This window comes from Oncorhynchus masou, chromosome 28, assembly GCF_036934945.1.
Source record: "Oncorhynchus masou masou isolate Uvic2021 chromosome 28, UVic_Omas_1.1, whole genome shotgun sequence".
NCBI classification, from domain to species: Eukaryota; Metazoa; Chordata; class Actinopteri; order Salmoniformes; family Salmonidae; genus Oncorhynchus; species Oncorhynchus masou.
The window spans coordinates 42,705,278-42,722,841 of NC_088239.1; the positions used below are offsets into that span (position 1 = coordinate 42,705,278).

The following is a 17,564-nucleotide window of genomic DNA, read 5'->3' on the forward strand; positions in this document are numbered from 1 at the left end:
CGACTGAGGGACCTTACAGATAATTGTATGTGTGGGGTACATAGATGAGGTTGCCATTAAACAATCATGTTAAACACTATTATTGCACACACAGTCGATGCAAACATAATTCCACTTTGACATTATAGGGTATTGTGTGTAGGCAAAGTGACACAAAATCTACATTTAATCCATTTGAAATTCAGGGTGTAACAACAACAAAAATTGGAAAAGGTCAAGGGGCGTGAATACTTTCTGAAAGCACTGGATGTACACGCACGTACACTGAGAGCATGTTTGCATGCAAAAGTGAGAGACTATGCTAAAGCACTGACTGAGCACGTCTGTGTGAATGCATCATTGTCTCGAGCCTGAGAGTGAACGTGTATTCTATTCTATTTCGATGTGAAAGCTAAACTGCAAGGGTCTCCTGAGCCATGTGTACGTGCTAGTAGTTGTGTGAGACTTGTCTGTGAAAAAGCCCCAAGCTGGGCCAGTGGTGTATTTATTTGGCACCTCTCTCAGTCCGACCAGGTGATGTGCCCTTGTACGGAAGGTCACTCGATGCTGTCAGTTCCTTTTTCCTCTCCGGATATTCCCAGCATTCTACGGGCCAGCGGAACGCAGCGCAGAGAGCAGCCGGGAACTCTGGGAACCAGGAGCAGGAAGCTAGCACCGCTCCAGTTGTTCCTTGGTTGGGCCAATCGGAGCAAAGCAGAGCCGGGGAGGAGAGGTGGCGGAGAGGGCTTGATGCTGGGGCTAGGTGGGAGTACTCGAGGGCTGCAATTGTTACTGGAGCCACATCTCCCTCTGCTGATTATTGATTCACACATCTCAGACCTAACCCACAATGACCCACATGTATTTTTTGTTGTTGTAGTGTCTTTATAGTTTGTAAACAATGAATTCCTCTACTGGGACAATAAAATATTTACTTGACTTTTAAATGAGATGTTAGTTGTTGGCTATCAATGAATCATCTGCAATAGCCTTATGACCAATACCACTGGTGATTTTAGCATGTAGATCTTGGTGGGGCAAACAAAAACAAAAACATGTGATGCGTGCCAGGAAAGCACAACACAGCACTAAACAATACATTCATTGCTCACAACGTGTTAGGGCCTACATAAAGCTGTCCCATCAGCAGAGTCCCAACAGCAGTCCCAAAACCTTACCAATGCTACACCTGGCGATCAGCGAAACAGCTCATTCAGCCTCATTTATTGCCTTTTAAAAAACAGCTTATATGGCTGACTTGCTTAAACAAATGTGGGTTCTACTGACAATTCATATGTACAAGCTATGGCATTAGGGGACGACTGGTGTATATTAGGCAACCCGTAATTTCGATTAAGACATGAATGAGTGAGCTAGGACGGGCGTAGTCAATATAACTATTTGTTCAACACTTATGGAATGTACAGCGACAGACTTCAGAACATGGGCCGTTCTTACAGCATTCTCCCTGTACACCAAGTCAGAACTCACTCCTTTCAATGGCAACCTTTTCTTGAGCGTAAAACAATTCACATCTCTTGCCCCCATTAGTTTAACCCAGAGCGCCTTCTCCCTCTGACCAACAGAACCACAAACAATTATCACAAGACCACTTCTGGTTACCCTCACCAATTCCAGCACTCTGTTTTCACCCACCCCATGGGTCTGCCAAAAGGCAGGGGTCCAATTTTCCCCAAAACTTCACTCCTACTGTCACAGACTCATCTTTATCCTGACCCTCGGTGCTTCACCACACTTAACACCCATACTTCGCCCATACATTCACTTCAATTTCTCCTCCTGCCTTCTCACCCTGCTTATTCTTTGTACCAATCTTCTTTTACAAACCATCTCCCTTTTTTCCGACATTTTTAACCGACTTAAAGCTCACCGTCTTCCTCCCTCTCTCTCTTAGACCTCCTCTGCCTCTCCTTTTCCGTCCATTCCTCCTCCGTATTCCAAGTAGACGTCTCCTTGTGATAATACTGCACTACTTCTGACATATATCTTGTTCCTGCCTTCTTAACTGGCTGTCACAATCTCCGTACAATCAGCACAAACCCCTCGGGATGTAGCGCTCAACAGTGCATCCCACTTATAAAGCAGCTGCTTTGTCTTGATGTTCGTCTTTATCAATAGCGCTCTTCCAACCACCATCCACCGTCTCGCTTTCCTTTACCCTCCGCCTCCCTCTCCAGCAAGGTGCCCGACCCCAGTGATGATGTCATACAAAAGTAAGACAATAACTGTGTTTGAATACTCATACTAACTGCACTTATCATGCTATTTGTGATGTGAATTGAGAAGCTTTGGATTCACCTTGTTGTGCTGTGCTCATTTGAACAGGAAGGTGGCACGGCGGTTCTTCGTGGGCACATTTTGTCATCAAACTTTGACATCAAAGTCTGGCATTTTCTGGATTTATGGTGCTTTCAAGACAACTAGGAACTCAGAAAAAAACAAGGTAGGAATCATGACGTCGGTGATCTTCAGGTCGGAGCTCTAGAAAGAGGCCCGAGTTCTCGACTTGGAACTCAGAGTTGGGTGAATGTTCAAAATGTATTTTCCCAGTCGGACCTTGTTTTTTTTTAGAATTCCCATTTGTCTTGAACTCAATGAAGTCTGAGATTTCCCAGTTCCGAGTTTCCAGTTGTTTTGAACGCGACAGAGGTCATGCTGGATTGGCAGCATGGCCTATGTTGAATGTTTATCCATTTAAGCTTGGAAAAGAGACCCTTAAACCCAGACTTGGACCACACCCCCTCTCCACTGAATAGCAGTCTAGTGATTGCTTTGCAATGCTTGCAGTTAGCCACTGAGTCCTTCCAAAGCACTCATTGTTGAATATGCGATTTCCAAATTGTTGTGTAATGTTTATGTCCAATAGCCGATGATCACGATACGATTTATCTATAATTTCTCTTCATAATTTCTCTTAATGTGACAAGGATTTAAAAGGATTTCCCAGTAAATTGTCAACTTGATTCATGATGATGAAGATTTTGAAAGTTTTATGTTGACATGATCAGTCCGATCAAAGTTACAGTAGATATGTGATTTGACGTTATTTTTTTCTGTGGCCAATGACCTTGATCCTTCTTGGATGGGCACGTCTAATGTAACTCTATGGCTGCACCCAATGTGCTTACAATTTTGAGCTCTCCCCATAGATTTTGTGGTGAGGGAGTGTCCCTATGAGTGACAGAACACTGAGCCAATCATGTCGCAACTAGAGAACATTACCAATTCCCACCACAGAAAGCACTGAGCTCGGCTGAAACACTTGCATTTTGGGGATGCCTTACTCAAGAAAGCAAAAAAAGTGACCATGTTTGTATGCAGCTTTATTAACTGTTTGCAAACTGATATGTGACATATATTAATGTCCAAAAAATATTTAAAACAGGTACACCAACAACAACAACAACAAAAATAAATCCTATGTAGCCTTGTTTACAAGTTCAGACACTTGAATCTGAGATGTAATCAGGGGTGTCACGCCCTGACCTTAGAGATCCTTTTTATTCTCTATTTTGCTTAGGTCAGGGTGTGACTAGGGTGGGTAGTCTAGTTTTTTCATTTCTATGTTGGCCTGGTATGGTTCCTAATCAGAGGCAGCTGTCTATTGTTGTCTCTAATTGGGGATCATATTGAAGCAGTGTCCCACTGTTTTTTTGTGGGATCTTGTTTTTGTATTGTTGCCTTTGAGCACGACAAAGCTGCACGTTCGTTTCTTTGCTCTTTATTGTTTTCGTGCCGCATCTCATAATGAAAGATGATGAACCCAAACCACACTGCACTTTGGTCCGATTCATGCAACAACATTCACGACAGGGTGAAAGTAAGGCGATATGGTCCGGTAAAATAAATTATGTGGGTATGCCATACCGGTAAAACGTGAGCCTTTCATAATTAATACTAGGGCAAAAAAGTATTTAGTCAGACACCAATTGTGCAAGTTCTCCCACTTAAAAAGATGAGAGAGGCCTGTAATTTTCATCATAGGTACACTTCAACTATGACAGACAAAATTAGAAAAACAAATCCAGAAAATCACATTGTAGGATTTTTAATTAATTTATTTGTAAATGATGGTGGAAAATAAGTATTTGGTCACCTACAAACAAGCAAGATTTCTGGCTCTCACAGACCTGTAACTTCTTCTTTAAGAGGCTCCTCTGTCCTCCACTCATTACCTGTAATAATGGCACCTGTTTGAACTTGTTATCAGTATAAAAGACACCTGTCCACAACCTTAAACAGTCACACTCCAAACTCCACTATGGCTAAGACCAAAGAGCTGTCAAAGGACACCAGAAACAAAATTGTAGACCTGCACCAGGCTGGGAAGACTGAATCTGCAATAGGTAAGCAGCTTGGTTTGAAGAAGTCAACTGTGGGAGCAATTATTAGGAAATGGAAGACATACAAGACCACTGATAATCTCCCTCAATCTGGGGCTCCACGCAAGATCTCACCCCGTGGGGTCAAAATGATCACAAGAACGGTGAGCAAAAATCCCAGAACCACACGGGGGGACCTAGTGAATGACCTGCAGAGAGCTGGGACCAAAGTAACAAAGCCTACCATCAGTAACACACTACGCCGCCAGGGACTCAAATCCTGCAGTGCCAGACGTGTCCCCCTGCTTAAGCCAGTACATGACAAGGCCCGTCTGAAGTTCGCTAGAGAGCATTTGGATGATCCAGAAGAAGATTGGGAGAATGTCATATGGTCAGATGAAACCAAAATAGAACTTTTTGGAAAAAACTCAACTCGTCGTGTTTGGAGGACAAAGAATGCTGAGTTGCATCCAAAGAACACCATACCTACTGTGAAGCATGGGGGTGGAAACATCTTGCTTTGGGGCTGTTTTTCTGCAAAGGGACCAGGACGACTGATCTGTGTAAAGGAAAGAAGGAATGGGGCCATGTATCGTGAGATTTTGAGTGAAAATGTCCTTCCATCAGCAAGGGCATTGAAGATGAAAAGTGTCTGGGTCTTTCAGCATGACAATGATCCCAAACACACCGCCCGGGCAACGAAGGAGTGGCTTCGTAAGAAGCATTTCAAGGTCCTGGAGTGGCCTAGCCAGTCTCCAGATCTCAACCCCATAGAAAATCTTTGGAGGGAGTTGAAAGTCCGTGTTGCCCAGCAACAGCCCCAAAACATCACTGCTCGAGAGGAGATCTGCATGGAAGAATGGGCCAAAATACCAGCAACAGTGTGTGAAAACCTTGTGAAGACTTACAGAAAACGTTGAGATAAATTTTTGTTATTAACCAAATACTTATTTTCCACCATAATTTGCAAATAAATTCATTAAAAATCCTACAATGGGATTTTCAGGATTTTGTTTTCTTATTTTGTCTGTCATAGTCGAAGTGTACCTATGATGAACATTACAGGCCTCTCTCATCTTTTTAAGTTTGAGAACATGCCCAATTGGTGGCTGTCTAAATACTTTTTTGCCCCACTGTATGTATAGTGCGTATGTTGTGTATGTATAGTGTGTGTGCGTGTGTCTGTGCTAATGTTTGTTTTGCTTCACAGTCCCTGTTGTTCCATAAGGTGTTTTTTTAACCCTCACATTAACCCTTAAAATCTATAAATCATCTTTTCACATCAAAGCTCACCCTCTTCCCCCTCCCTCAACCAATCCTCCTCCCTCCCATTTTGAATTGTCAGACTGTAGTTGGCACCCGCCCTCCCTTGGCCCCTATACCCAAGATCCCTCACTGAGTGCTGTACACACCGCTGAGCAGGCGGCTCTTCTTCTCCTCCTTCTGGCTCTCGTTCTTCAGGTCAGCAAACACCTGGGAGAAGAAGTTAGGGTCTGTGTTCATCTGGAGCATCTTGACACTCATCAGGTTGGTGATGGTCATGCAGCGGATCCAGAAGGTCTGCCTGCAGGTGTCCACCAGGAAGGGTTTCAGGGGGTAGGCGATCTCGTTGCCCATGTAGGAGCAGGTCGTATAGAGGCAGGTGAGCAGCACGGCATGCAGCTCGTGCAAGGTGGCCACCTCGGAGGAAACCGCCTCGCGGCACAGCATGTAGAGGAAGACCACAGCGGCCGGATTGATGCAGCTCTGGTTCTGATAGCAGTTGTCCAGCAGATAACGGTCCACCACCCGCAGCCACAGCACCGGGTCCATGGAAGACATGTCCTGGAGCCGGTAGCAGCGCCGGCACAGGAACTCACCCAGGCAGCGCAGCAGCTCGCCGGTTGTAGCGTGGACCATCACCAGCCACCTAGGAGTGTCGAGGTCCTGGACGGTCACCATCTGGGGTGTGTCGGATGCCGTGTTTGAGTTGGATAAGGGGGCCGTCTCGACCAATGAGGCAGCGTTGTTGGAGTTGTTGGAGATGGCTGGAGTGCTCTGGTCCTGGGTGGACAGCTTGTCACAGGACTGAGACTTCTCCAGGGTGAGGGTTGACGGGTTGGAGAAGGACTGAGACTTTTCCAGGTTCTCATTACTCAGATGGGCAATGTTGTTTTGGTTGGTGTTCTCGTGGGCCTGCACCTTCTTGGAGCTCTTCTTCTTCACAATCCTCCTCCATGGTGAGTAGCGCTTCAGAGTCTTGTCTTTTGCGCTCTTACCGGTCTGGACTTCCATCAAGTGGCCCACAGTGTCCGGCCCATCTTTGAAGAGCACTGCCTTCTTGCGGAGCGAGATAGACATTGCAGTTCCCATGGTCAGTAGTGCCTGTGGAAAACAAAATGTTTCAATATTAGCTAAATGAAATGCATGGCATCAGTTCAGTTGGCCTAGCTAGCTCACCTCTGGCTGTCTCTGAAATGGCAACCTATTCCCTATAAAGTACACAGCTTTTGACCATGGCCCAAAGGGGTCTGGTCAAAAGCAGTGCTTTATATAGGAAACAGGGTTCCATTTGGGACAGATTCTAAATCACAGTATTAAGCATAGACATTAGTGCTCTGTGTTCATAAACATGAGCAATATAACATTCCAAAGCGAAACAAAAATATTACTCACTGATTTTAAGTTGATATGTGAAAAAATTATAAAGATATTTTTATATTTTCTTTGTTAATTGAAAGGTAAAGACGGGTTGTCCAGTGCTTTGAGTTCAAGGCTGTTATGGTTGTGACTATCAGAATTGTCCAAGGTTCTGAAATCGAGTTTCCACGTCGTAATAAAGAAGTATGTCATAGAGGCGATTTTGTGAAAGATTATAAGTTTGATGTTGGCAAAAATAAATAAATAAACAAATAAATAAAGTCTGACGTTCCCCGTGATAGAATTTGCCTCATATTTGATACAGCCCAGCTCAATAATTTGAAAACGAAATAACCTCTGAGTGTCTGCTACGTCACGGCGTTACATTTCTGTCCCATTAATAACATGTATCTGACGAGTGTTTTGCATGGATCTCAATGGTCTGTCAAATTATATTGGCAGCTCTGTCAGGCTCCCGCTTATCTCGTTCACCAGCAGACTATTCTTCCCCCTAAATTGTGCTTTAGTGAATTCACTTCAGCAATCTACTCCAATAATGCGCATTTAGCCTGGGGACGAATATTTGCGCGCCTATAATCGCTATTTGAAGTGGGGAGCATACAGGCCTTCTTCTATGTCAGGACTGACTGGAGGGCTAGCTTAAAATGCGCTATAAAATTAGAATAAATTTCATTTTCATTTAAAACGCAACATAAGAACCAGCAGTAGCTGAATTAAAAGCTTATACAACTTCATTCAAACGTTTATTTAAAGAATAAAAAAAAAATCATACAACAGTTGATCAAATACTAGACGAAGCTCGGTTTGAATATTCAAGTACCTCCCCATCCCTAATTGCTGTCCCAATATATTATCAATATCTCACAAACTCAAATCTCTCTCCCTGTGTGTGTCTGTCTGTAGGAGATATTGGGTCAGTGCAGTAGAGAGCAGGCGTTTAAGACCATCCTGTTCTCTGGGTATAACACTAAGACAACTGATTTTGTCATGTAAATATCACTGTAAATCTGCATGAACATGACACACACACTGGAAAACTCTTGTTTCCATGGTTACCGGTACTTTACTTGAGAATGTATATATTTTATTACTTTTACTTCTACTTGACAACATTCAGAAAGAAAAGATGTGCTCGTTACATTTCCAATGCTCAGGCAGGACAGCAAAACGGTCAAATTCATACACTTATTAAGAGAACTCATCCCTACTGCCTCTGATCTGGTTTGTAAAATATTGTTAGACTGTGCCCCTGGCTTTCCATAAATAAATTAAAACAAGAACATCTGTTTTTGAAATCTAATTTTACTGCTTGCGTCAGTTACTTGATGTGGAATAGAGTTCCATGTAGTCATGGCTCTATGTAGTACTGTGTGCCTCCCATAGTCTGTCCTGGACATGGGGACTGTGAAGAGACCTCTTGTGGCATGTCTTGTGGGGTATACATGGGTGTCCAAGCTGTGTGCCAGTATTTTAGACAGACAGCTCGGTGCATTCAACATGTCAATAAATAAAAGGAGTGATAAAGTCTATCTCTCCTCCACTTGCAGCCAGGAGAGATTGACATGCATATCATTAATATGAGTTCTCTGTGCACATCCAAGGGCCAGCAGTGCTGCCCTGTTCTGAGCCAATTGCAATTTTCCTAAGTCCCTTTTTGTGGCACCTGACCACACGAATGAACAGTAGTCATGGTGTGACAAAACTAGGGCCTGTAGGACCTGCCTTGTTGATAGTGTGTTTAGAAGGCAGGGCATCGCTTTATTATAGACAGTCTTCTCCCCATCTTAGCTACTACTGCATCAATATGTTTTGACCATGACAGTTTACAATCTAGTGTTACTCCAAGCAATTTAGTCATCTCAATTTGCTCAATTTCCACATTATTTATTGCATTAGAGTTTAGTGAGTGTTTTGTTCCAAATACAATGCTTTTAGTTTTAGAAATATTTAGTGCTAACTTATTCCTTGTTGATGTCATTTCAGTCGTCGTAGAAGCTGACGTGTATAGTGTTGAGTCATCCGCATACATAGAAACTCTGGCTTTACTCAAAGTCAGTGGCATATCGTTAGTAAAAATGGAGAAAAAAACAAGTGGCCTAAACAGCTACCCTGGGGAATTCTTGATTCTAACTGGATTATATTTGATAGGCTTCCATTAAAGTAACAAGTAACTCTTTAGCCACATTATAGCAGTGGGTGTAAAGCCATAACACAAATGTTTTTCCAGCAGCAGACTATGACCAATAATGTCAAAAGCTGCACTGAAGCCCCCACAATCATTTTATCATCAATTTCTCTCAGCCAATCATCAGTCATTTGTGTAAGGGCTGTGATTGTTGAGTGTCCTTCCCTATAAGCATGCTGAAATTCTGTTGTCAATTTGTTTACTGTTAAACAGCATTGTATCTGGACACAATTTTTTCCAGACGTTTACTAAGGGTTGGTAACAGGTTGATTGGTCGGCTATTTGAGCCAGTAAAGGGGGCTTTACTGTCACGCCCTGATCTGTTTCACCTGTTCCTGTAATTATCTCCACCTCCTCCAGGTGTTGCTTATTTTCCCCAGTGTATTTATCCCTGTGTTTCCTGTCTCTGAGTGTCAGTTTGTCTTGTACGTTTGTCAAGTTTTGACCCCTGCCTGACTGGAATACTTTCCCGCCTGATCTTGATTCTGCCTGTCCTTCGGTACTGTTTGGACTCAGGTTTTGACCGTTTTGCCTGTCCATGACTATTCTCTTGCCTTACGCTATTGGATTAAGAAATATTGTAAGACTCCAACCATCTGCCTCCTGTGTCTGCACCTGGGTCTCGCCTTGTGTCATGACATTTACTGTTCTTGGGTAGCGGAATGACTTTAGCTTCTCTCCAGGCCTGAGGGCACACACTCTCTTTTAGGCTTAAATTGTGGCAATATCGTCTGCTATTACCCTCAGTAATTTTCCATCTAGATTGTCAGACCTAGGTGGCTTGTCATTGTTGATAGACAACATTTTTTCCCCCACCTCTTCCACACTGACTTTACGTAATTCAAAAGTACAATTCTTGTCTTTCATAATTTGGTCTGATATACTTGGATGTGTAGTGTCAGCGTTTGTTGCTGGCATGTCGTCCCTAAGTTTGCCTATCTTGCCAATGAAAAAGTCATTAGTAGGTTGCATTAATTATCAGTCGACTTTGATGAATGAGTCATCTGATTCAATGAATGAAAAGGCCGAGTTATCTTTAACCAAAATTTCATTTAAGGTGCCCCAAAGGTTTTTACTATCATTCTTTATATTATTTCTTTGTTTCATAGTGTAGTTTTTTTTATTTAGTTTAGTCACATTTCTTAATTTGCAGTACGTTTGCCAATCAGTTGGGCTGCCAGACTTAAATACAATTATTCATAATAGGTTACAACACCAGAAAGCATGATTTGGCCACAGAGGATCATTAGCTTTTTATTTTATTTTAAAGCTGTGGAATGTTTTACATCACAGCCTACAGTCGGAAGGGCCCACCATTTGGGTAGCGAGTGCCTCAAATACCAAATAGATGATTGTTGAGTTGCGACTGTCAGGGATAAGCTGAGAGACCGAGCCAGGCATGTCGCAATCATTTTAAAATACAATCACGGAAAAACTGTTTTTGGACAATATTTCCTCCTCCAAGGTAGATAGACATCCTATTGTGTTCGTGTAACCCTTTTCGTCAAAATAAGAAAACATTGTTTGTATTGATCTGTTTGTCAGTGTCAGCAGAGTAGGCTACCCTGTAATTGTTGTTCTACATAAAAAAAAAGTGTGCGCCCAATTGGGTGTTCTGTATCTGTCAGAAATGAAATCTGTTTTCCCCCCTGGATGTAATATACACCTCAATTAGGCTTTTAGAAATCCTCATTATTTAGTTGAATGATTTTATATTTGAGCGTCATTATTTGTATAGAGCGCACACTTTCTCGCTCGGAACTTCTAATGCGAGTGGGAAGGGTGTGGCTTCCTGATCACAAGATGATCACAAGAGCTGTCACGAATATTACCGAAGGTGGCTCCCCTTCTGGTTCGGGTGGCGCTCGGCGGTCGTCGTCACCGGTCTACTAGCTGCCACCGATCCTTTGTTCTGTGTTCGTTTGGTTTTGTCTAATTGGTTTCACCTGTTCCTTGTTTGGTTGTTAGTGTGGGGTTATTTAAATTCGTTTAGCCCGCTTCTGTTTGTGCGGGCTTGTTTATCTGTATTTGTGAGAGTGGTTAGTGTTTTGTTGGATTTTCTCGCTGTCCTTGTATTTCACATTTGGGTACTATTTTTGTTTTATAGTTACACCTGTGTTTGGGTATACTATTTTATTCCTGTGATTTTTGGACATTAAAGCGTGTTTTTTCCCGCATCCTTTGCTCTCCTTTGCTGCAGTTCCACCTCAGACACAGCCAAAACCATCAGCCATGCTGGTGTTGGTTCTCGCCAATTAAAGCTTAATCTGATTGAATCTAGGCCTACAGTGCTATCGCACTGTAGCGCAGCTTTTCAGCGCCACAGATTGAATTGAGCACTTGGTGTTCCAAGCAAGAGAAGCATAATGTTGGTTGACCATATAAACTCAATGAAATGTATTCATGAAGACTTTGTTAATGTAAGGCACTTTATGACAACTATTGATGTAAAAAAGACAAAGCTCACAAAGACATGAATCCAAGCAGCTTAAGCCATCATTTTATTGTGTTGTGTTCTATTCTGTATTGAATGATATAGGTATTCTGTCAGACGACGAACCCAGACGTTGATCTGTGCTGTGTGTTCATGTGTTAGGATGTATTCTTCCTTATGACCTAATCTCCTTCAGTTAGCTTTCAGGAACTCAGTTTCTCCTGTAACACAAATACACAGTCAAAATATAAAATATATTGCCATATTTTAATGTTTAGCTGTATTTTTAAAATATTTTTTTAATTTAACCTTTAAATGAAAACGTAGGAAAAAACACATCACGACAAGAGAGACAACACAACACTACATAAAGAGACATAAAACAACAACGTAGCATGGCAGCAACACATGACAACACAGCATGGTAGCAACAAAACATGACAGCATGGTATCAGCACAAAACAGGGTACAGACATCATTGGACACAGACAACAGCACAAAGGGAAAGGTAGAGACAACACTACATCACGCAAAGCAGCCCCGACTGTCAGTAAGAGCGTCCATGAATGAGCCTTTGAATGAAGAAGTTGAGATAAAACTGTGTTTGTTGCAACTCGATCCAGTCACTAGCTGATGTATGTATGTGTGTGAGCATGTATATAGATCTCTCTTACCATCCTTCATCACCCCACAGTACTCGTCACACTCCCCCTTGGAGTAGAACTTGTTACTGTTGCCCTGGCAGTAGTCCTTTTTATATTCCAGACAGAGTCCAGAGTTGGGATCGAAGGCCCAGATCTTGGGCTGCCCAGTGCAGGGTTGAGCATCCATGGGCATTCTGCAGGCAGCTGTAGAGAGACACACCTCACCAGACAGGAGGATAACACATTAGAGACCATCTAGTCTTACACATAGTTTATGGGATACTGTCATGAGCATCATAATGTATCAGAAAAGTGGGTTGAGCATTGCCACATTACCAACTAGGTTATCAAATCAAACTTTATTTGCCACATGCGCCGAATACAACAAGTGTAGACTTTACCATGAAATGCTTACTTACAAGCCCCTAACCAACAGTGCAGTTCAAGAAGAAGAAAATGTTCACCAAAATAGGCTAAAATAAAAAGTGATAATATAAAGTAACACAATAAGAATAAGAATAACGAGGCTCTATACAGGGGGTACCGAGTCAGTGTGCGCGGGTACAGGCTCGTCGAGGTAATCTATACATGTAGGTGGGGGCGAAGTGACTATGCATAGATTATAAACTAACAGCTTGTAGTAAATTGTCCGGTCGAAGTAAAGCCTGCGTCTCCTACGCACCACAAGACTGTATTAGCCCACAGAGCTAAAGTCAAGGCATTAGCTCTGGGGAGCTAACGGAAGTCTTGAGGTCTTCCACAAGATTACCCATCACTCGAGTGTGGTTCGCCTACAGAATAACCACCTCTGTTACACTCTATCCCCTCACCCTCAGTGCGGCAACTCTGCAGACACTCCCTCTCAGTTACAAAGTTGTTCTGGTTGCCCATGCAGCCTCCGTAGGTGAACAGCTGACAGCCCATACTGCTGGAGTTGTAGAAGTAGCGCTGCACCATCCCGAAACAGGGACCTGCGTCTGGCTCCGCCTTACAGGACTCTGAGGAGAGATGTATGGTAGCAGTGTAGCACTGTTAGTCAGACAGTCTGGTAAGTGCAGTGCATTGTGTGTGCTAACCATAGACACAGGGGTGGACTGGGACCAGAAATCTGGAATTTCTAAAACACCGAATCATTTTTCCCTCTGAGGACCCTGTTATTAGCCAAATATTTATAATTTGCCAGAATTTCCCTATGGCCAGTCCATCCCTGCATAGACATACATTCTGTAAGTCACTGTATGCAATATACTGTATATGTAATATACATAATTGGTTCTATCAGCTTCCAGAGATTCACTGACTAGACCTACACAAAGTGTAGGCAAAACCTTCAATTTAGAGGTCAATGGCATAGCTAGCAGGCCCATCATGCACTCTCACCTGCACTCCGGAAGATCATGGTGTCATCACCCATACCGGAGCCCTCCACAGGGGCAGGATCAGGGAGGACTATGTTCCTCTTAGCTCTCTGGAGACAGACAGGTGAGAAGTTAGCAGGGTTGGGGTCAATTCCAGTCAATTCAGGAAGTTTCCTCAAATTCCAAATCCAATTAAAATGATCTTCAATGCTTTTCAATTAAGAAAATGTGGAGTTAAAATTTGATTAACTTTCTTCAATTCCTTTAACCAAATCCACTTTTTAATGAAATCTCCCTCTCTGATACGGGGTACAACCTCAACATTGAAACTTGAATCATTGAATACAGGAAGTACCGGTGCCGTAATCTCAGATGGAGACTCTGCTGCTACAGGCTCTGCTCCTGGTACACACTCGCCTGTGGAGAGAGACAGCAGGGGTTCAAAGGTCAAAGAATGTTCAGCCACATAGTGGATGTCACAGGTGTGTGTGTGTTTGTGCCTGTGTGCACACATTGCCTGCCTGTGTGTGTGCGTACGTGCGTGTTTTGCTCACGTTTGTGTGTCTGTACCTTTGTTCTGTTTGATGATGACTGTGTCGTCAGCCATGCCCTGCTCCCTCACCAGCCTCCTGAAGTCATCCAAGATAGTGGTCCGCAGTTCCATGGTACGGCCTGAAGGAGGCAGCATTTTAATTTAGTTCAGAATATGCAGGACTAACCAATAATAACATTATAGCTGTGTCATTATAGTTGTGAATGGCCTGGTCCCAGATCTGTTTGTGGTCCTGCCAACTCCTAAAGTCATTGTCATATTTCTGTTTATATCTGTTTGGGCCTTCCACTCATACTTATACTGTGCTTTCAAAATAACCCTCATAATAAGGCATAATAAGTCACGCCAAACTGTGTAGAATTGCAGGAAATGCATTTTAAAATGTCAGAAAAAAACCTGGACCCCCGTCTACTGTTAGACCCATCCAATGTCTACAACACAATTTCGGCCTTGTGCAAAACATGACAACGACCACCGTAGCTGGAACCAGGCTAATAAAGGGGTTTGATTAATCTCACCCGGGCGCACGTGTAGGCGTGTTTTGCATCGGCTGAAAGTTGATTGCATCAGATTTTGAACCGGGCTACCTCCCAGGTGTGAACCAGGTGGTCTGTTCAAAGGCCTCGGCGAAGTTGGCTCAAAACAAAAGCAATGTAATTAAGCATGGGTAGTAGTTAGTAGGATTCTGTGATTTCCCATGCAAAAGTGCCTTCCCAATGACAAATGCAAACATTTACACAGGGCAAAGAGATGTTGTATATGATGCTGGACGATGCCTTGTTGAAAAAAATGACAGAGCAGCACAGATTATGGTTCGATTTTACTAAGGTGCATTAGTAAAAATATATATATTTTAAAGTTTTGTTAGAAACACCGGATAGGTGCAGTTAAACGTGTCGCTTCACAGGGTCAACCATAATAGCCTGTCACCCCTGGAGCAAGTTAGGATTAGGGTTAGGTCAAGGGAACATCGACAGATTTGTACGGATATTTGTACCAGCATCCTTTCGGCTACTGGCCCAACACTAACCGCTAGGCTATCTGCTCCATATTAGTAGTGACACTCACTGTATAGCTTGGCAGACTTGGTCTTCTCGCCACCTGTCTTCTGTTTACTCATCATGACGATGGCATACTCATCATAGTTAGTGTGAACCACATAGGCATCAACATCAGCCCCCCACTCTGCATGGAGGAGAACACAAACATACAGTACATACTGTCAATGACCCGCCATCTTTGACTTTATAAATATGGTTGGTAAGACAGTGGTATACATTTTGTTTTAAAATCCCTGGCCCTTACCTCCCATTCTGAGAGTATTAGAATTGTGTAAGCCATTGGCTGCAATTCCATCTTGCATATTAGAGGGGACACATTTTTTTTTCAGATCTACAAATGCCCAGGAGGTAAGGGATATGACTTGATTTGTGGATTCAGGGTATGAACAGACATTAAAGACTCACTGGCAACATGGTAGGTGAATCTTCCAGGTGTGTCTGTCAGCTCATAATCACCGGAGATCTGCTTACATGTCCCGTGCCTACACACGCACACGCGCACACACACACACGTACGTCCATAATATATTTAGTCAAGCTATGGTGAATCCAGTAGCACTGTTCGAGGCTGTTCAGAGACACACGCATATGTGTGTGTAACCTCACCTTTTCATGCTGCGTGTCATGCTGACTTTGCCTTCAGTGTCCCCGGCCTGTAGCTCCAGTATGCCGATAGCTGAGTCTCCTCTGTGGCGCTGCATCCAGGGACAGGTGGAAGCTACCGCAATATCATGCCACTTCCCCATGAACTGACCCATGGGGGGGGGGGGGGGGAAGAAAAGAGGGAGAGAGAGAGAGAGAGAGAGAGAATATGTATGCACTACTCGGCTCACGTGACCTGGATTTGAACTTTTATTTAAAGCTTTTTCATCAAACTGTCCCCATTTCTTGTTATCCTCAGACAAATTATTGCTTTCATTTTTGGTCTAATTATCATTAAGCCGGAAAAGGCTTAACATAAAAGGTTAAAATCCAGGTCATGTGGCATGTTTAACCAAAACATAATTTGGTTCTGGGTTCCACGATGGAGTTTTTTTTTTCAGACCAACAATGCAGTACTTACAGATGTTAATAGGCACCCATAGAAACACTTTAGACCGCACAAGCTGATCAAAAGCAAACACATTTTGACCTCTCAACTGAATCACACAACTACCCATCCAGTATGCATCATTTTTAAACGTGGTTACGGCTGTGCTATTGAAGAATATTTGAGAGAATGCGAGACAGAGCAAACTCCTTGGGAAGGCTACGAGAAAGGGAGAAAGTGCAACCTTGATGACTAAGAGACTAACTCTTACCTTGCTCAGGTCAAAGTTCTCCTGTGTGGGGAAGAGCGGTTCGGCAAGCACTGGCAAGCCATGGAGGGAGTTCACCAGGACCAAAAGGACCACAAGTATGGCACCCTGCTGCATTCTGTCTGTGTGTCTCCGATACGAACCTCCGACTGAGTTTCCTCTGAGCCCCTGGATCTGCTGGGAGATCACACCCACCCCTCCAACCCTCTACCTCAGATCCCTCCATCCCTCTACTGGACTAGGCTAGCAAACCAGAGAGCATTGACCCATATGTATTTACCCCTCTCTGTACCCCCTCAAACTCCAGCAGAAAACAAACAGCAAACAGAGCAAAGTTCTCCTTTATCTGACTGTTTGTCCCTTTTTCTGAAACATTGGACATCAAAGTGGAATTTAACGAGGGAAAAAATCATTACATTTCAGCGCCACAGAGTTGTAGCATGCATAGCGAAATCAATTATTGCTCAAGGGCTGAACCCTGTGGTTCTTCATCACAAAAACATGTAACCTGTTATGTATGTGGTATGAACATGAGTTGCTCAGATAAACATATGGAACTAAACCCACATAAACACACACTACCATACCCACACACACACACTACCATACACACACACACACACACACACTACCATACACTACCACACACACACACACTACCATACACACATACACACACACACTACCACACACACACACACACACACACACACACACACACACACACACACACACACACACACACATGGGTAACAGTATTGATTTTTGGGTTCTGGATCCTGATTGGCCCGCTCTGATTGATCGATGTTCCAAGCATGACAGAACTTTAAATCAGGGTCTACTCTGTGTTGAACAATGCTCTAAATATATGTCGCCCAAGTTTCTTCTGTATCCCGTCTCTATCTCACATTCTCTCCAATTCTATCTCTCTCTCTCAGTATCTCCTTTTCAATCAGTGTCTCTCACCTATTTTAGATTTGTCTGTCTCTCCAATTCTATCTCTCTCTCCCTTTAAAGCGCTCTAACACTCTTATGCACTCAGGGCTGCGATCCAATAGGCAGGGAAAAA

At 43.2% G+C, this 17,564-nt stretch overlaps 2 protein-coding genes across 2 annotated transcripts; both read right to left on the reverse strand.

Annotated features, from left to right (window-relative positions):
- Positions 1-5,714: 5,714 nt before the first annotated feature.
- On the reverse strand, positions 5,715-6,758 carry LOC135516986 (cyclin-dependent kinase 5 activator 1-like). The gene has a single exon (XM_064941034.1). The coding sequence runs from the start codon at positions 6,672-6,674 to the stop codon at positions 5,715-5,717; it is 960 nt and encodes a 319-aa protein (XP_064797106.1). The 5' UTR covers positions 6,675-6,758.
- A 4,863-nt stretch (positions 6,759-11,621) lies between these two features.
- Positions 11,622-16,681, reverse strand: ambp (alpha-1-microglobulin/bikunin precursor). Its single transcript, XM_064942078.1, has 10 exons — positions 16,499-16,681; positions 15,804-15,946; positions 15,603-15,679; positions 15,205-15,321; positions 14,154-14,255; positions 13,939-14,000; positions 13,606-13,693; positions 13,056-13,223; positions 12,256-12,429; positions 11,622-11,802 (listed from the first exon to the last, which is right to left on the reverse strand). Exons 1-10 carry the CDS (start codon positions 16,610-16,612, stop codon positions 11,774-11,776), a joined length of 1,074 nt encoding a protein of 357 aa, XP_064798150.1. The 5' UTR covers positions 16,613-16,681; the 3' UTR covers positions 11,622-11,773.
- Between the last annotated feature and the right edge of the window lie 883 nt (positions 16,682-17,564).

Coding starts and splice junctions, on each gene's coding strand:
- LOC135516986 (XM_064941034.1), bottom strand. CDS start 6,674: ATGGGAACTGCAATGTCTATCTCGCTCCGCAAGAAGGCAGTGCTCTTC.
- ambp (XM_064942078.1), bottom strand. CDS start 16,612: ATGCAGCAGGGTGCCATACTTGTGGTCCTTTTGGTCCTGGTGAACTCC. Junction 15,680..15,803: donor ATGACACGCAGCATGAAAAG/GTGAGGTTACAC, acceptor GTGCGTGTGTAG/GCACGGGACATGTAAGCAGA. Junction 11,803..12,255: donor CTGTGGGGTGATGAAGGATG/GTAAGAGAGATC, acceptor TTTGTGTTACAG/GAGAAACTGAGTTCCTGAAA.